General features: G+C 29.3%; 5 protein-coding genes across 5 annotated transcripts; 2 read left to right on the top strand and 3 right to left on the bottom strand.

Moving 5' to 3' along the window:
• Window positions 1-6095: 6095 nt before the first annotated feature.
• LOC129883694 (non-specific lipid transfer protein GPI-anchored 5-like) lies at window positions 6096-7799 on the top strand (the record flags this gene model as incomplete). The annotated part of the gene is made up of 3 exons (XM_055958306.1): window positions 6096-6561; window positions 7233-7292; window positions 7494-7799. Coding segments are annotated over 3 exons (648 nt in total), but the record flags the coding sequence as incomplete, so codon positions are not given.
• A 33-nt stretch (window positions 7800-7832) lies between these two features.
• LOC129881820 (uncharacterized) lies at window positions 7833-8867 on the bottom strand. Its single transcript, XM_055955926.1, has one exon. The coding sequence runs from the start codon at window positions 8730-8732 to the stop codon at window positions 8142-8144; it is 591 nt and encodes a 196-aa protein (XP_055811901.1). The 5' UTR covers window positions 8733-8867; the 3' UTR covers window positions 7833-8141.
• A 662-nt stretch (window positions 8868-9529) lies between these two features.
• On the bottom strand, window positions 9530-10243 carry LOC129881819 (uncharacterized). The gene has a single exon (XM_055955924.1). It carries the CDS (start codon window positions 10147-10149, stop codon window positions 9598-9600), a length of 552 nt encoding a protein of 183 aa, XP_055811899.1. The 5' UTR covers window positions 10150-10243; the 3' UTR covers window positions 9530-9597.
• A 1677-nt stretch (window positions 10244-11920) lies between these two features.
• On the top strand, window positions 11921-12648 carry LOC129881818 (uncharacterized). Its single transcript, XM_055955923.1, has one exon. The coding sequence runs from the start codon at window positions 12077-12079 to the stop codon at window positions 12590-12592; it is 516 nt and encodes a 171-aa protein (XP_055811898.1). The 5' UTR covers window positions 11921-12076; the 3' UTR covers window positions 12593-12648.
• A 732-nt stretch (window positions 12649-13380) lies between these two features.
• On the bottom strand, window positions 13381-19356 carry LOC129881817 (uncharacterized). Its single transcript, XM_055955922.1, has 2 exons — window positions 19231-19356; window positions 13381-14039 (listed from the first exon to the last, which is right to left on the bottom strand). The coding sequence occupies exons 1-2, from the start codon at window positions 19241-19243 to the stop codon at window positions 13486-13488; spliced, it is 567 nt and encodes a 188-aa protein (XP_055811897.1). The 5' UTR covers window positions 19244-19356; the 3' UTR covers window positions 13381-13485.
• Between the last annotated feature and the right edge of the window lie 1134 nt (window positions 19357-20490).

The raw sequence follows: 20490 nt of genomic DNA, 5'->3' as shown, positions 1-20490 counted from the left end.
CTTTGGTGTTTATTTTTTGTTGACTTTTTTTTTTATATTTTTTATAATAAAGTGTTATTTGAAACTCAATAAGATTAGATTCGGGATAATGCCATTAAATAATTGTGAAATAAGGAAATATAACCTTTTTTGGAATAATTTTTTTTTTAAAAAAGGAGAAACTATCTAATTACACAAACATTCCTATTAGGGGTGTGCATTCGATTTTTTGGTTCGATTTTGTGTTATTCGGTTTCGATTTTTTCGGTTTTTGATTTTGAAAAGGTCTAATTCAATTTAAACCAAAAGAAATTGGTTTTGTTCGATTTTCTCTTTTTGGTTTGTTTTTTTCAATTCAGCTATTCGGTTATGTCAATAATTAATAGCATAATTCATGTTATATTTGCATGCAAAACAAATAAAAATTACATACAAGGAGAAGTAATAATATTAAATCTCTTAAATATATTTTCTAATATAAGTCGCGAGTAAAACTTTAAAACACGATAACTAAAATTCTACCAATAGATGTCCAAACATAAAATCTAAACTAAATCATAATGAATGAAACAAACTTTAGTAATATTATAACCTAATACCTATAATTTAGGAAAATAAGAATGGCCAGTGAATTGGGCTTAGTCCTAATATGATAAATTACTAACCCTAATAAAAATTATCTTACTAAAAAGAGGTGGATTAAAGTGGTTAATTATAACTTTAACTTTTAACCTAAATATTATATATGTAATTAGTAATATATATATAAATCGGTTTTTTTTCTGTTTTTATTTTTTAAATCTAAAACCGAACCAAAAACAGTAAATTTTTAATCAGAAAGCAAACCAAAAATACAAAAACTAATTCAAATTAAAATTCGGTTTAATTTGATTTGGTTTTCCGGTTTAATCCAAATAATGCACACCCCTAATCCCTACTATATTTGTTAATGCTCCCTATAATTTGAAATAATTAAATTTTATATCACTAATTAATAATTTCATACCAGATTTCAAGTCAAATACACGTAACTATATTTTTTTGCTACTAGATACACTAAAATAGAGAGGGAGGCGAGCGAGATTTGTTATTTATCTTAGATACATGCGGATCATACTAGATACATGTATCCGGTATGATTCATATGCATCAAGGATACTAGATACATAGGAGAGAGTGACGAGCGAGATGGGAGGGAGGCGAGAGAGATTTGTTATGTATCCTAGATACATATGAATCCACTTGGATACAATGTATCTAAAACAAATGACAACTAATTTTGACCCAATGTATCCCGAGATACATGTATATTAACGTATCTGTACGCACCAAAATCTGATAAAATTCGTAATATTACAAAATAGCGTGTATCTAAATAATTAGCTCCTAAACTAGTGAGATTTCTATAAGTTACCCAAAAAAAATGTTACATAAATTAAGATAGACATAATATAATGAGAAGTCAAGGGATAATGTCCACGACCCATGTAGAACTGGGTTGAAGTAGGGAAATTTACATAAATGTATTACATTAAGAAAATATTTATCATTTATAACAATAATAATTTTTTTCACCGAACACTTATAATATAATTTTAATACATATTAGCGAGAATAATTTATAAAACTCATATAATACAAGTTTTATTCATGGATAATATATTTATCACATACTTTAATACACTTATAATACATTGTGTCAATTTCTTACCAAACAAGTATAATATATTTTAAAACACTTATAATACATTTATATTGCATGCATAATTCACTTTTAATACATAGTAGATATATCGTAATGTTGCTATATATTGCTATAAATGGTAATAAATAAAAAATATCGCTAAAATCAGTAATTATTTATTAAAAAGTATTTTTCTTAGTAATTTTTCCATTGAAGTACTAGTATTTTGGCCCAATTACATAAATAATATATTATATTACATTAATTATGAATTATGACATAAGATATACTCTTACCAAAAATAACATTAATTTTGTTACCCAAAATAGCAAAATATAATAAATACATCCTTTCTCTTTAATTTCTCTCTCTCCTTTTTTTTTTCAAGTCATTTTCTCTCTCTCTCCATCTCTTTTCTTATGTCTTTTTTTCTCTCTCTCTCCCCTTTCTCTTTCTTCCTCTCTCGCTCTCTCCTTCTTCTCCTTTTTCTTTCTTGGTCCATTTGTTTTTTCTCTCTCTCTTTTTCTTTCTTCATTTTTTAAAAATAATAATTAATTATTTTAATTTAAAATTTAATTTTAGATTGGATATTACAGAAATGATAATTTTACTATTTTTTAAATTAAATAATTTTTTTATGTAAATACATATACAATACATATCTAACTCAATAAAAGAAATAAATATAAACGATAATTATAATATATTTTGAATTCAATATATTATACATATTATAGACATGTTTCAATGCACGTGGTGAAATACATAACTAAAATATTTTTAATACAATAATGTATTTCGTTAATAAGAGAAAAAAACAAAAAATAATTATAATAGATTTTGAATTCAATACATTATATTATAGGTATGTTTCAATGCACGTGGTAAATATATAACTAAAATATTTTTAATACTAAAATATATTTTAGCACCGTTAATAAGATAAAAAATAAAAAATAAGTATATTATTTTTTAATTCAATATATTATACATATTATAGTCATGCTTCAATGTACGTGGTTAATAAATAACTAAAATATTTTTAATATAAATGTATCATAAGTATTATGTGTGAATTTCAAACATTCTAGTATTGTTCAAATTAATTTATGTTGTTAGAAATGTATTATATTTGTTGAAATAACAACAATCGAATTCATAATAATGTATAATATTAAATTCGAATTGTAATACATTTTGAATTTAATATACTATACATATTATAGGCATGTTTCAATGCACGTGCTGAATATATAACTAAAATATTTTTAATAAATAATATATTCCGTTAATAAGAAAAAAAACAAAAAAAACAATTATAATAGATTTTGAATTCAATATATTATAATTAAAATGTAGTGAATATATAATTAAAATATTTTTAATACAAATATATTATAAGTATTATGTGTGAATTTAAAATATTTTGGTACTATTAAAAATAATTTTAAATTAGGATAATTAATAATTATTTTTAAAAAGAGGGAAAGAGAAAAATGGAAGAAAAAAAAGAGAAGCAGGCGCACAAAGGGAGAAAAAATGGAAAGAAAAAAAAAAGAGAAGAAGGAGAAACTGGCGCTGCGCTGAGAGAGAAAGGGTGTAATAGGGTGATTTTACTTATTAATAAAGATAAATATGTTAGAGCTCTAGATCGTAATTAAAAAAAAGTATCCTGAAAAAGGATAATTATTAATCTAGAAGAGTTTATTTATGTAATTTTTCCTAGTATTTTAACGTGAAAGCCCTTCAAATGATTGATCGGGTTGTGTTGGGCGGGGTTCGGTTGGGCCAACTTATTTGAACAATTCTAAATTTCCCGAGGAACAGTTTATGTGGTTTTGAACTTTTACCTCCGCTTGATAAAAAAAATTTAAATTTATTTTGCCCATTAAACCTTAGTTTCAATTTCATAAGTTAGTTTTACCTATGAGGCAGAAATTCGGATCATTTCAATAAGTCGCATAGATGTAAGATTGTGTAATTTCTTGTTAATTGAATATGACTTTTCAATTATATTGACTGAATTACTTATTTGTAATTAATCATGATCAAAGACATCTTTTACATTAATTTAGCAACACATATTTGTAATTAAAAAAGGGTAGAATATTATTTTGTGAATTATAAGAATGATTCTTCATAAAGTAGAGGAAAAAAGTTATGAACAATTGAATAATATAAGTAACTTTTGTTGGGTGGGGGTACTATAACTAAAGTTTGATATGATAATAAATAATAAAAATAAATTGGACACGAGAATTTTACATGAAAACCCCTCAAACAGATAGAGGTGAAAAACCATGGGGTAGAAGGATCTTACTATGATAATATGGGAGTACACTGCTTTCAAATACAGGGAGAAAACAATAATTAACACTCCTCTCTTGTAAAAGGAACAACTTACTAAAAAGGACACTCAAGACTACAATGTTTATCTTGGTGTATAACTCTATTTGTATTCTTACTCTTTTGGATTGTATTTTTTTGTGGGGTGATCTAAATGAGGGTAAGAGACTCTCTATTCATAAAAACTAGAAACGTGTAAAATCTACGTATTGCACCTCCCTTTTTTACTACGCGTTCAAAACGCGTTTTATTCCCTTTTTGACTACGCGTTCAAAATGCGTTTTGTAGTATTTGACTATCTTGCATTCTCCCACTTGAAGCTTTAATTGAGAATCAATTAAGTCTTCACATCATTCTTTCTACCCAATTACCACAATGTTATGTTTCTGCTAGGCCAATAGAAGATCGACACCATATAAATTTGTTACTGTTGATCGACTTCGTAAACATATCTGCTAGGTTGTCATTAGTGTGAATTTTCTGAATATCCACACTGTCTTCTTCCACCTTCTCACGATCAAAGTGATACTGAACTCGTATGTGTTTTGTCCTTGAATAAAATGTCGGATTATTTGCAAGATGCAAAACGCTCTGACTGTCACAAAACAAAGCAACATTCTCTTGTTTGTGCCCGAGCTCCTCCAGTAACAACTGCATCCATATTGCCTCTTTGCTAGCTTGTGTAGCTTCTACATATTCTGCTTCCGTCGTAGATGTAGCCACGATAGATTGCAGTTTTGAAACCCAGCTTACATCTCCTCCAGCAAGAGTAAACACATAATCTATGGTGGACTTGCTTTTATCAAGATCACCTGGATAATCTGAATCAATATAACCTTTAACAGTAAATTCTGATCCTCCATAACACATTGCAACATCTGAGGTACCCTTGACATATCTCAAAATCCTCTTAACAACATTCCAATGTTCTCTACCAGGATTAGCCATATATCGATTAACCACTTCCACTGTTTGTGCAATGTCAGGTCTTGTACATACCATGACGAATATTAAACTTCCCACTGCTGATGCATACGGTACTCGAGACATCTCCATCCTCTCTGCTTCATTGCTAGGACTCATACTTGAGGATAACTTGAAATTAATAGGAAGTGGGGTAGAAATTGACTTACAGTCTTGTATCTTGAAGCGTCGCAAGATTTTCTTCAAGTAGTTCTCTTGAAAAAGCCAAATCTTCTTATTATTTTTGTCTCGGTGAATTTGTAACACATGCAATTTTTATTTATAAGATAGAATTTGTGATCATTTAAACAGATTCACTGCCTCAGACTTATTAAAATATCCCAAATTTTTATCTTATTGGCAAAACTAATTGTATGTCCAACAAAAGTTTTGCTAGGTGAATTTTCTGTAACGGACACTGTTCTTTAAAATCATTTATTAAGCAATGACAAAATTCAAAATCACCCACCCTTATGAAGGCCAATCCCTTAAATCACTCAAATTTCCTTGGAGTAGCAATTTTCTCCGTAAAAGAAATAACTTTGAAATGAAAAAAAGTATAATTTTAGAAACTTTCAAGCCCAAGTTTCATTCCATGATTTTTCCACAAGTTTGACCAAACGACCAATATATATTACTTACGTTCACTTTATTCTAATATATATGAACCTTCTGCGTTACTGCATAGTCCTTGAAAGTTTTCATATTTGAACAATTTAAGAATTATCAAATATAGGTTGCGGTGAGATGTTTGGGATCCCTTCAATTTTAATTAAAAATTTCGAGTTCAAACCTCTAAGAATGGAAAACTTCTTATTAAAAGCACCATCCCAGAAATAAGCCTGACAATGTGCGTCGAGATCCAATATAAATATCTGGTGTTATGAGGCGGATGTGGAAAATTGAAGAAAAACAAGAACAGATTTAAGCCTTGGGCTTTTCTGTTTGTATGTCTACTGACTAGTCATATAATGGCACAATTGGTTAGCATTAGTTGGTCACCTATACAACTAACCACTTTGTTCCAAATCTACCTAATTCCTATGTAAACTAGTATGACAATAATACTAAATAATATCAAATATCTCAAACTATGTTACTATTTGTTTATTGGTAACCAATTTTTAAAAACATCTTATTTGACTCTCCCAACACCATTTTTTTTCTATATATAAACAAACACAACATTTCTTCTTCTAACAACATTTATGTGATCAAACTTACTTCAATCCAAAAAAAAATAAAAATCTCTTCCTATCTAATAGCAAATCAAGGAAACAGGATGAGTTTTTTCGCGATTGTATTCGCATTAATCTGCGCAGGACGAGTTGTTGCTCAATCGAGCAACGACTGCACGAACGTATTGATCAGTATGTCACCTTGTTTAAACTATATTACTGGCAACTCCTCTGTTCCATCTTCAGGTTGTTGCACTCAGCTTGACACTGTGGTTAAGAATAATCCAAGTTGTTTGTGCCAAGTACTTAATGGTGGTGCCTCTAATTTGGGGCTAAATATTAATCAAACTCAGGCTATGGCACTTCCTACTGCTTGTAAAGTTCAGACTCCACCTCTTAGCCAATGCAATGGTAAGAAACGAAAAAATTCAATCTTCTTGTCAGTAGACTTAACGTGTTCGTGTATCAAGTCATCAGTAGTCTTGATGTGTTTATATATCAAGTCTTCGATGCCTAATCGATGATTTATATTAGGTTGTTGTTGATATTGTTGGAAACAAATTTTGTTGCCCTCTTCATCCTAAAATCTTACATAAGAAGTTTTCTCTCTTTTCATGAATTTTAGAGTCTTCATATCACTTTAGAGGTGAATCGAGTGGATTCAAATCGAGTTTGATAAAACACACTTTTTGCACCTTGTTGACTTGAACCCGTAACTTTAGAATTTAAGTTTCATTTATAAATCGTATACCATGAATGTGTTTTACAAGTGCTTTTTAATTTGAAGTTGCATTTCTGTTACTAGATCAAGAGCTTACTTTATTATTAGGTTTTCAACAATAGCTTTTTATATATTTAATAGTTTCTTTAATATAAATACATGGCATACATAAAAGTTACAGAGTTCGCGAAAACATACACCCAATATCCTAGATCCACCCCTGGACTTATATATCAATTGATCAATCACTTATTATCAATTGATCATTCACTTCAATCTCAATTTTATATTATTAGGATTTCGTATTCATTTTGTCAAACACAATTTAGATCCTTCACTAACATCAGTTATTTTGGAACAGCCGATTCACCAAATGGCTCTCCTGCTGGAGCACCAACTTCTCCAACTACTGATACTTCAGGTAAATTACCTTTCTCGTCAAATTTCACAACTCTTTCGTGTATCAATTTATGTATCGTACTTTTCTTTTAAGTAATTCATCAAAAGAATGTCATACATCTTTATTTAGAAACAATTTATGGCTTGTTTCAAATCATAAAAAAAATTCAGAAATTATTTTCTTCTTAAACTCCGTGCTTAACACTATACCAATGTGTAACAGGACGTGGACCTAACGCAGTACCATCACCACAAGATGGTTCAAATGATGCAACTTCAACTAAAATGGCAACTCCTCTGTTCTTCTTCCTTCTCTTTGTTGCTTCAACATTCACCGCGGCCTGAGATTTTCAGCTACGACTTTTTTTTACCTGTTGTATTATCGATTACTAGCTCCGTTTGTTTTAGTTCGTATGATCTGTAGTCATTTTCTTGATGGAGATTATTGTATTTTCTTATTCTTTAGTTACATAATTTTTTTCTTGAATTGTGTTCAGACATTACATAATAAATTTTTGTATATGCATTAGTTGGATATTTCAATTTGGCTTATTGATCTATAAATTACCTAACCTTAGAGCATTAACAAGTGTTAGCAATAAAACAATTTCCAAACAAACAAAAATTATATAAATTAAAGAAAATAAAGATGCATGTTTTAATTTATCAACTTGCTCCATATAATCCAAAAACTTGTTCCATGTTCATGGCGCGAAGGTTCGAAATTCGGTGGATAATGGATCAGTCTCTCTACTCTTTCCGTCTTGAGTAAGGGATCTCTCTGTACAACAATAACAATAACATAATTTGTATAATCCTACAAATGAAATCTGGGAAGGGTGGTATGTACGGAGTCTTACTCTATCTTTACTCAAGTAAAGTAGGAAAGTTGTTGATCAGTAGATAAAAGACTAAACATAACAATATCTTTGGGTATCCCCTTAACAAGATAGTACTTTCTCAAAACACCTTCCTTAATAAAACCAGCCTTTTCCAACACCCTCTGTGATCCTAGATTATCAACAGCCACCACAGCTTCAAGCCTCAACAAATGGGGCCACTCAAAGAAGATGGTGGACGCCACCATCTTCACCGCCTTGGTGGCAATCCCTTTGCCCCAATACTTAGATGATATCTCGTATCCAATTTCGCCCCTGCATCTATCACTTCCATGAAAAGGTGATACAGAAATTGAACCAATTGGCTTGCCATTTAAGCAAATTGCCCTGAACCATGGATGTGGTATAACAACATCAGCAATGTATCTCATCGCGTGTTCTTTGGCTATGAAAGTAGTGTCATTAGAACAGAACTTAGTAACGTTGTCATCCGTAAACCATTCCATAAAATCATCAACATCAGTGAGGTCCAACAGACGGAGACTTATGTCTGAATAATCAAATTGCATTGACAACTCTTCATCGCGACGAGTAAGATCACTACAGAATGAATCAGAATCCATAGCCTCAATACGAAATTTTTGCAAAAGCACGCTAAGTAATTCTATTGGTTTTATATGTTACAGATTATAGTTTTAGACCAAGCTGGCCCTTTATATAATATCTAACATGAAGGATAAATGATGTTTCAAGGAAATTGCTAGGTCTTTACTGGTTTTATAACTTGGTCACTTAGGAATGGAACTATTATGGGTCACTTGTAAACAACAATTGCCTCACTTTGACAACTGTACAACTTTTCTTTGGAGAATCCGTCACAAGTACTAAATTAATCAACATGTTATTTTTAGTGCAATATCTATTACTACAATCCAACTTGTATTATATCCCGATTTATTATACCTTATATCTTACACCAAACAATTTCTAAATTAAAAATGTGTATAATTCTATAAATCTTACGGTCTTAAATTTTTTTTTATAGAATGTTGAAATTAGAATACTTACTAAATATAAAGAGAGACTCTTTTTGAAACATAATAAAAAAGATAAACACTTAATTGGAAAGGAAGGATTACTATATTCCAATAATTTCATGATGTTAAACAGTCCTATAAAAGTTTTCTTTACAGACTCCCCAAACCCCCACCCTTACGCCACATAAATTGAGAGAAAACAAGTAATAAAAAAATAAAATACATAACTATACAAATTATTTTGAAGTACTAAAACTAACCTTAAAATACACAAATCTTGTCTACAGAATGACAAGCCTTATGATAAACAGAGTCAATAAGAGAAGAGTATAGCTAGAACTAAAATTGAACTCCTCAAGATTCAAGAATATTAAATTTCTCAGCACAGTCAATAACATTCTTATGATTGATAAGAAACCAAATAATTAATTAAAAGATTTTACAAACTTACTTACATAAAATAGGTAACTTGTTCATTAGTAGATAAAAGACTAAACATAACAATATCTTTTGGTATCCCTTTAAGAAGATAATACTTCCTCAAAACACCTTCTTTCTTAAAACCAGCTTTTTCCAATACCCTTTGTGATCCTGGATTATCAACATCTACCACAGCTTCAAGTCTCTCTAAGTGGGGCCACTCGACGAAAATGGCGGACGCCGCCATCTTCACTGCTTTTGTGGCAATACCTTTTCCCCAATACTTTGATCCCAACACATAACCAAGTTCAGCCCTACATTTTTCATTAGCATGAAAAGGGGATACTGAAATTGAACCAATTGGTTTGCCATTTAAACAAATTGCTCTGAACCATGGATGTGGTATTGCAACATCAACAACATATGACATGGCATCTTCTTTGGATTTGAAAGTATCCCATGAACAAAATTTACTAACCTTGTCATCACCAAACCATTCCATAAAATCATCAACATCTGTCAGGTCTAATAACCTGAAACTTATTATGTCATCTTTTTTGTTAGGGGATGAATTAGATTCCATTGTCTCAAGATTAAAAAAAAATGAAAATATTTGAAGCTAAAAACAATGAAGGTTTTTTAGAGGTTATAGATGGTATAATTTCTATAGATCATTGACATATGGCCTTTTTTATATTATTACTCTTGGAACTAATTTGACCAGGGAAAATGGAGGAGTCAGCAAATATAAGAATACGATTTTGTTTAAAATAAAATCTTGGAAAAAAATTTAAATAATAAGAGCCTTCGTACTTTTATTATAGAATAAATATAAATTTTGTAAATCATAAGAATAGAGAAATTTCTAATAGTTTTTTTTAATGCATATATAATTCATAGATAGATAGATACTTTAATTTTGCTTCAATGATAACTAAATACTTAAATTTTGATAATGTATATTTAGATATCTAATTAATTCGTTTTTATTGTGTCAATTAAATTCTTCAAAATTTCTATATCATGACAGTCCGATGTCTATGAAACACAACAAAAATATATTGAAATGTCAAAATATATATTTTTAAAGTTGGAAGTATTTATTTGTTCCACATTTAAATATTTATCTAAGTTTTATGCCTAATTCTATATAATATAATATGATTTTTGATTCGTAAAAACAGCCGTCCTATATTGATAGGAGTCAGGTTTGAATACACTTTACCCTTTCCAGACCCGATGTGGGATTCACTGAATTATTGTTACTGTTGTATAATATGATTTTTGAATTAATCAGACAATGAATTACTAGCCTGATATGAGTACAAGATAAAATAAAATAAGAGGCGTGTAAAATGAAGTCTAGGTGTCTACTGTTTTTATGACTTGGCCACCAAGGAATGGAACTATCACGGGCCATTTGCAGACTATTAAAGAAAGCTATAATTTTCATTAGCCGCCTCACTTGACTACTTTCCAACTTTTTTCTTGGAAAATCCATGAGGGGTGCTATTCGATGTTAGATCATATTTCTATTGAGGTTTATTATTTTAAATTCGCACCATATATTAAAAAAACAATTATTAAGAATTTTTTGATATTTAAGTCTTGAATTTGAAAATTATAATTAAAAGAGAAATAGTCTCATCTACTGCACCATATTTTTTTATGGTTAAAAGTTAGGATGTTATTTTCAGTTCAATATCAATATTTAGACGTATTTGAAAAAGATTTTATCACGTAATTAGAAAATTACATATTTAATTTGTGAAAATAATCTCTTATAAAAATATAAAATATGAGACCTCATGAATAACAAAAGCTTAATGCATCAAACTTTTTTTAAATCTAAAAATATACTCCAAAAAAAAGTTCATAAACCATGATGTTTTGATATTTTTTAAAGATTACCTGAAAAGTTCTTTTAACTAAAATTAAATTAAGAAAATCTTTGCATAGCCTCATAATATTATACTAGCTTATATATAAAAAAAATTGAAATATTAACTTTTTGCTCTCTTACTAATTAATACCAAAAAACAAATTAAAAATTGACTTATTTTTCAAATAAATATTTTCTAGGAAACATTTTCCTATCAAACACAGTAATGCAAGAAAAGGATTCAAAAGTTGGATATACTGCTTACTAGAGCAAGAGTTCTCTCTTTTTAGCTTAGTAACAAAGTTTTTTTTAAAAAAAAAACATTATTTTATTAAATTCAATGCAAATTTGTAGTTTAAATATAATACTCGAGCATATTCTAGTATCTAACATGAAAAATTTATGTCAAAAAGCAAGTTTCTTGTAGATCATCCAACCATATTTGTAATTTTCCACACAATAACATTGACATTTACTACAAAAGAGTAGTGGCTCATACGTCTCCACAGCATCACATGCCTTATATAGTTATAGTATGGTCAAAAACTCACTCAACTAAGACGCATACAAATTCAGTAAACAGAGTAAATTACAAAGGGGATCAAATAGCTAAAACAAGATCAATTAAATGGACAACTCAAGAATCTCTCTCAGGCCATTCAAAATTTCTGATGCTAATGACCTCATGAAATGGGCTAAGGACGATAACGTAACATATTATCTAAGATGGAACACAATCACTTCAATTGAAGCAGCATCAAATTACATCCAACAAGTTGTTATTCCTCATCCATGGAGTCGATCCATTTGCTTGGATGATCGTTCAATCGGATACGTATCGGTTAGGCCAGAATCTGGGAATGAAAATCATAGAGCTCACATTGCATATGCCATTGGTTATGATTATTGGGGACAAGGAATTGTTACTAAGGCATTAAAAATGGCTATACCAATTGTGTTCAAAGATTTTCCTAATTTGGTGAGGGTAGAAGCATTGGTGGAACATGAAAATAGAGGTTCACAGAAGGTGCTAGAAAAAGTTGGTTTCAAGAAAGAAGGATTTTTAAGGAAGTATGGTTGTAACAAAGGTGAAATTAGAGATATGTTCATCTATAGCTTCTTATCAACTGATCAAATTATGTGAAAAAAATGGGAAATTATGCTCTATGTCTAGGAGAAACATTTACATGTTTTAGCTCATATTTTGAGTTTGTTACCTGGTTTAGCTTATCTTAATGTATAAACATTATTCTATAAGATTGATTCATTATGTATAATATTATATAAACTGAAATATGGCTACGTGATGTAATATTTTATATTGTGCGGTATATTCTTGAAAATTTCCCAAAAAACTATAGCCTAAAAGGGTTCCTTCTCATAATCTTAAACTACTATGATCATTTGAGGCTCCTTGTGTTAAATCAGAATATAGTCACTTCTTCAGTCCATTGATGAACCCATGAAGCAAAACTTGACTCTTTTTTTTTAGAGACAAAGCCGCATGCTTTGGCTTAGGGGCGGTGCTATAGTTCTGCTCACGAATTTGGCAATATTCAGTCGTTTTATTTGATACGAAATATAGATTGGAGACGTAGAACAAAAATTTGTTGTATTTGCATCAAGTTGGTTTCAAGGGGCTCATTCAAGGCTCACTAGAACTATTATTCAACAGAACATAAAAGTTTTAGTTTCGTCGGTATAGGGATAGAAAAAGGAGAGATTTTCTTTGTTTATGGATCACTAGAATAAACATAGTAATTCGTGAAAGGGGAGTATTTTATAGTTATAGCAAGTTAGGAGATAATTGCTTCTTAACGGTAAAATACTTACACAAATAGATTATATCAAATAGAAATTGTCTTTAATTATATGATTTGGAATGAACTCATAAAGAAAATAGATTGGAAAAATTCAAAAAAAATAGAGTAATAACATATTATATCCAATTTATAAATTGAAGAGATCCAATTCATCTGAACGCCTAAAAAATATTATTACTAGCAGTGCACATAACTTAAACTCTTACTAAAGTAACTAAGGTAGATGAGAATCTGTATTTAGAAGGCTAAACATCACCATATCTCTTGTTATCCCCTTCACTACCATGTACTTTCTTAAAACTCCTTCTTTCAAGAATCCAACTTTTTCCAATACCCTTTTTGACCCTTTATTTTCCATATCAACCTTAGCTTCAAGTCTTTTCAAATATGGCCACTCTAAGAAAATCTTAGAAACCATCATTTTCACTGCTGTTGTGACAATTCCTTTGCCCCAATATTTGTAAGACAAGGCAAATGCAAGTTCTGCTCTGCATTCATCAAAACCAGAATTTGGACTTACAGAAATGAACCCAATAGCCTTTTTATTCATGCTGATTACTCTGAACCATGGTTTGGGAATGTCTCTATATTTGCTAAATTTTAAATAGTGGTTATATTTGCGAATGTAAGTTTCCACAGTGCAAAAACGGGTGATTTTATCTTCTGTTGACGACTCATAGAAATCTTCTTCATCTGATTTTTCCAATGGCCTTAGGGTGATTTCAATGGATTCTCCGTCTATTTCTATTGGTGTTTTCCAAGATTTCTCTGGAAAAAAACTTCGTGTCAAGTCAAAACAAAATCGCATAAATTGGGACGGAGAGAGTATTTGATCATGGTCTACATAGTACATTAGTCAAGCTAAGCTTAACTACTTGGTATCAGAAATTTAACGTACACGACTAATACCGATTTGGATTCATTAACCCAAAAATATAAAGGCAAATTTATGATTTGTACATTATGGTTAGAGTTCGTAATTCTAATATGGGCCATTTGATTTAGTAGTTTTAAAATCTATCGCTTGCACATTGTATAGTAGAAAAGAAAGTATACATGTTATTTTACAAGAAAAATTGACCGAAAAGTCGTTTATCCAATCGTTTACACTAAAAATAGCTGGTGGATATTATATATGTAGAATCAATATATAATTAGTGTATAATCTATGTATACCAATTTTAAAAAATAAACAATAATCCAATTGCTATTTGTATAAAGGTCCTTTATTACAAACTAAATTTAGATCCAATATCTCAGGACCAATAATGTGGTCTAGATAATCGGAAATTTTCATTGATTTCCCACTTTATAACTCAGATTTCATGATTTTCCATATCACGACTAGCGAATATATACAGAAACTATAGGTGAAAATGATAAAGGAGAAACCTAGGTACATTTATTACATAGTACATATATACTCTACTATCATATATATTATTATTATCTATACTTTTAAAATATTATGTATTTTATCATTAATTAAGAATTTTCTATCATATATTGGGGAAGATACACCTAGGTACATTTATTTTTGCTACCAAATATATTAAAATAGGGAAAGAGAGGCAAGTGAGATGGGGAGGAAGGAGAGCGAGATTTGTTATGTATTACAGATACATGCGAATCACACTAGATACATGTATTTGTACATATCTGGTGTGATTCACAATCCCAGATACATAGGAGAGTGACGAGTAAGATGGGAGGAAGGCAAGCGAGATTTGTTATGTATCCCAGATACATATGAATCCACTCGTATACAGTGTATCTAAAACAAATTATACCTAATTTTGATCTCATATATCTTGAGATACATGTATCTGGACGTATCTGAATGTATCTGGACCCACCAAAATCTTGCAAGATTCATAACATTGCAAACTAGAGTGTATTAGCAATTAACCTCTAAATTAGTGAAATTTATGTAAATTTCCCAAATAATAATATAGAAGTTGTTATTTGACTATTCATTAATCGTACTATTTTTTTTTTGGGTGAACAATAAAAGTTGTAGGAGTTTATGGGTTAAAATTATAACAACAATCTCTCGCAGAAATACAAAGTAAATATAGTAATATTCAATGTAGTCTAACCCGACGTTGAATACCAAAGTAAACGACTGCATACAGTACTCTATGTAGTCTAGCCCATCTTTAGATATTGTGCATAGCAGGATCTTTGTAATCGGATGATAAAGAAATGTTTGGATTTAATACAGTCTGAAAAGTTAGATCATTAAGTGAGAATTTTTAAAGACTATATAAAGAGACAAAATCACCTATTGAAAATCAATGTGGGAAATTTTGACACTCTTTCACACCTAGGCTTCCTGCTAATTAGAGCGTGAGCAATATAATATAGATGCCTAACATCGAGAAAATAAGAATTGAGACATATACCATGTTTTTTTAAAACAAATACTCGCTATTTGGAGTTTTACTTTTGAAATTTTGAAACTCTACGATAATGACTATTTTAAAGGGAAAAAGGAAGGGATGAGATAGGCCTTACGAGGGCTCTTTCCCACTTAATAGATTCATTCCTTCGCAACTACATAATTAGATATACTTCACTACCATATATACTATTATTACATATACTTTTAAAATATTACGTATCTTACCACTAATTAAGTGTTTCCTACCATATATTGAGGAAGAAACATTTAGATACATGTATTTTTGCTACCAGATACACTAAATGGGGAGAGAGACGAGCGAGATTCGTTGTTTATCACAGATACATGCGAATCAAACTAGATACATATTAGATACATGCATCTATGTGTATCTGGTGTGATTCGCATGTACCTGGGATATCAGATACATAGTTGAGTGGCGAGCGAGATAGGAGAGAGGCGGGAGAGAGGAGAGCGACATTTTTTTATGTATCTCAGATATAGATATGTGAATCCACTTGGATACAATGTGTTTAGAACAAATTACACCGAATTTTGACCTGTATATCCTGAGATACAAGTATCTGAATGTATCCGGACGCACCAAAATCTAATAATATACGTAATATTGCAAATTATAGTATATCTAAGTAATTAGCTCTTAAATTAGTGAAATTTATATAAATTTCCGGTTTAAGGTTTGAAAAGTATTTATTTGTGACTTTTAGTTAGACACGTGACCCATTCAAACCAAAAATTAGCCAATAAAGTAAAGATAGCACAAAATAGAGATAAGCGTCAAAAACACATCTAAATTTTTTTTTTTGAGTTTCATACCTAAACTATTGGAAGTGTGAGTTTCATACCTAAACTATCACTTATTAATTTGAGAAACACACCTCAGTGGTGTGTAATACACTCTCTCTAACTTTTGAAAAATTCTTGTCACGTAGCATTCCACATGAATAAAATATTCTATATTGACAAAAAATTAAATAAAATATTAATATTAGTTAAAAGTTAAAACTAAAGTATTTCTATCCCAAAAAAAGAAATTATTTTTTTAAAAAAATATTTTTAAAAAAAAGTTTAAAATATTTTTCTCACTCACTCCACCACTGTCGCCGCCACCCCCCCTCCGACAATCCCCTGTCCTTTTATTTTTAATTTTAAATTTCTTGTAGAAACTATTTTAAAAAAAAAATCATACCTCACCCCTCCCCCACTCTTTCCGAAAAAAATGTTATTATTTTTAATTTTTTTAAAAATAAAATTATACACATCCCATCTAACCCTTCACTCTTAATTTATTTTTTATTTTTTTTATTTTTTTCGTTATGTGTTAGATATGTTCATAAAAAATATTTTTTCTATTTGCGTACCAAATATAACAGAAAAAAATATTTTATTTTAAGAAAAGTCATGCGGAAAGTAAAAAATATTTTACTAAAATCATGTGTATGTAATAACACAAAATTAGAAAAAAAATTGGAAGCACAGGTTTAGGTGGGGGTGGGGTAAAATTTTTTTTTAAAATATAAAAATAATATCTAAACTATTGGTTGAGGGGGTGGGTAGGTGAGAAGATGAAGTAAGAATTTTTTTAAAAAACTTTTATAAAAAAAATTTAAAAAATAAAGATAAAACAAAAAATTCGGGGGTCGGCGCGAGGGAGGGAGGAGTATGTTAAGAAAAAGTTATAGAGTGGGGCAAAAAAAATATTTTATATTTTATTTTATAATTTTTTTTAGATGATGGGACATAGTAATACTTTAATATTTAATTTTAAATTTTTATTATTATTAAAAACAAAGAATGGATCCGATTTTTGGATCAGGGAACAATGAAATTTTAACTAATTTTAATAATTTATTTAATTTTTGTTAGGGTGAAATATTTTATCTATATGGAGTATGATGTGATAATTTTTTTAAAATGAAAGAGATAGTTTAGCACACACACCATAATAAAAGTGGAATAAAAAAAAAGGTGTGTTTCTCAAATAAATAAGTGATAGTTTAAATATAAAAAAAATTAATTTAAATACATTTTTTATACTTATCGCTACAAAATAATATAAGTAGACCAAATCATACTTTGGGGACCGACGTGAGTTATTCTGACACATTTTCTCTCAATTTTTCTTTTGAAAAGAAAAAGGTGTAATTTTTTTTTTAGATGTGGGTCAAATAAATTTGGTCAACATCACACTGGGCCAATAAATTGAGTGGGCATCACATTAATTTCTTTTTTAATCATAATAACACAAAAATGATGTAACAGAAGAAAAGTTTGTGAGAGGAAAAACAAGCAAATAATAATTGGTCATTCGACAAAAAACTTAACGTGGAACGAGACCTAACTTTTGCCCTTTTACTGTGTATTGATGCTTCTTCAATTTGTATATTATTTTATTATTGTATATGAGATCATATTTTTGCTAAGTAAAATTAACTTTGGTGATAATACAGGGACTCTGGGAAAAAATAGTAGTAATACATTAAAAATTCAGTGTCATAGTCCAAATTCGTAGTATGTATAGTCCGATTTAGGTTTAGGTATGTATGAATTTATTTTTCAGGTTAACATGGAGCTTCAAAAATACGTGTATCATATGAACTTGAGTTTATGTTTTATAAATTTCTTTACTTTCTCTTCATTTTGATGTGGAATCCGTGTAAGGTAGGTTATGTTTCTCATCTTCAAAAGTTTATCAACATAGAAGTCTATTAGTTCTATTTGACCCGCTCTCCATCGAGGTTATCCACGGATCTTGTTTAGATTTAAGTTAATTAACATACAACTTAAAGAAAACTTTATATAATTAGTGTATTATAATTTGCTATGCTAGTACTAATCTGCTCTATTTTTATGAAATTGATCTCACTTTATGAATGGTTATATATATGTATTTATATTAAGTGGTATGCTATTGTTTAATATTTTTTTATCTAAGTAAAAAAAATTCTTCAGTCACAAAATTAAGGTTTTAGGTTGAATATGTTTTTCCGGGGGCAAACAAGTGTTTTTGATTAGTAATAGAAGTTGTTTTTGAGAAGTTGACTTTTTTTTTCCCTCAGAAATTCGTTTAGAACTTTGCCCAAGAACAAATTACTATTTTAATATTGATAAAAGTAATTTTTAAATTGATTAGTCAAACAAAAATTGTTGCTTTTCAAAAATACTTTCACAAATAAGAACATTTTAAATATTTTTTAACGAAACAAATTAAGTTTTTTTTTTAAAAAAAAAAAATTACTAATTCAATATTGATAACATATTTGGAGACTCAATTTGAGCGAAGCAGACAGTATCTCCCCACAAATAGCATGGTGGAGTAGTGTTACGAATTTGACAGAATTTAATAAATTAAAGTTATATTTTATATTTTAATTCAATATGAATATATAATTTATTTAAAATTTAATTAATAAAGATAATTATAAATAAAAATCTCAAATCCGTTTCTAATCATTATTATGTTTGTCAAATCAACACTCAATCAAGAAACAAAAAAAATCTAAACAAAATCAAGATGAAGATTAAACAACGTACCTATCTCCGTCATCTCAATCAAGCGATGGAGAATTATTCCAAACGGGATGTGGATATGCCGAATTCCTCTCCTTCTCTAATCTAATAGTAAGTAATTTCAAAGGGTTAATTATATATAATACGATATTAATTTTAATTAATTAAGAGTTGTTGATGAGTGACAAGAACCTAACCTTATATAACCCAAAGTGATGACCTCATGGGCTCTCTAATTAAGTCTCCTAAATTTACTATAATTCAAAGTGATTTTTTCAAGTCTAATTAGGAATTTTATCAGGCTTTTCTATAACAACATCTACATAGAAATAGAATTTCTAAGATTAGCAATAACAGGTCTAGATACATTGTCCAAATATTTTGATATTTCAATACGTTATTTATGACAGAGAATCTTGCTCTTTTCGTCTCAATTTATGTGGCACCTTTCAGATTTCGAAATTCAAACAAGTCTATCTTTGATCATAAATTTTTCATATATCTTTTAAATATTTTGAATTGACTCTCGTAAATCAAAAAGTGCTTATAATAACTAAATACTCTGTATTATTTAAATGTCAAATTGTGTTGTAGGTGTATAACATCCAATCGTTATAGTAGTCAAAATCTCGGAATCAACAATGTTGAGATAGATTTTAACTGTACATTTAGTTAATTTCCTAAATTTCTGTTATGCCTAATTATAAGGCTATTAAGTTATTTTATAAGAAATTACAAAGAAAATTAATGAAGGCAGCCAGCGAAGGTCACGTAAAGAAGAATGAAAAAGGCGTTTGTGGCAAATCATATATTGACGTACCATAGTATAAAATATCACTAATTAATTAGACGCATCATACTGTTACACATCCATAAATAATAATTCATGTTTTTTTCTTGCAAAAATATATATAAACATTTTGGAAATATATTACTAATTCCTTTGAAGGATTTGCTGAAAAAAATGGGTGTATATAGCATTTAAAGCAAACTTCACATCAAAAAGTGAGAAAAATAAGGTGTTACTCCTCTATAAGACGGACAACAAATTCAAATAATAATATGTGCGTTTTTAAACTCGATAATAATAGCTAAAAAATAAATCCACAAAATATGCTAGTCAAATAAGATAATACCTGTCAATATGCCGTGAACTTAGATTATGATAATTTGAAGTCCCCAAACTATATTACTGCAACCAAGTTTTTTCAAAATATCATCTAAAAATGTTTTTGAGGATATGATATTTGTCATGAACCAAAACCTTGCTACCTTGGTTTCTAG

The sequence above is a fragment of the Solanum dulcamara genome, chromosome 3, assembly GCF_947179165.1.
Source record: "Solanum dulcamara chromosome 3, daSolDulc1.2, whole genome shotgun sequence".
Classification (NCBI taxonomy): domain Eukaryota; kingdom Viridiplantae; phylum Streptophyta; class Magnoliopsida; order Solanales; family Solanaceae; genus Solanum; species Solanum dulcamara.
The sequence above is the reverse complement of the archived record's forward strand: the minus strand, read 5'-3'. Positions and strand labels throughout refer to the sequence as shown.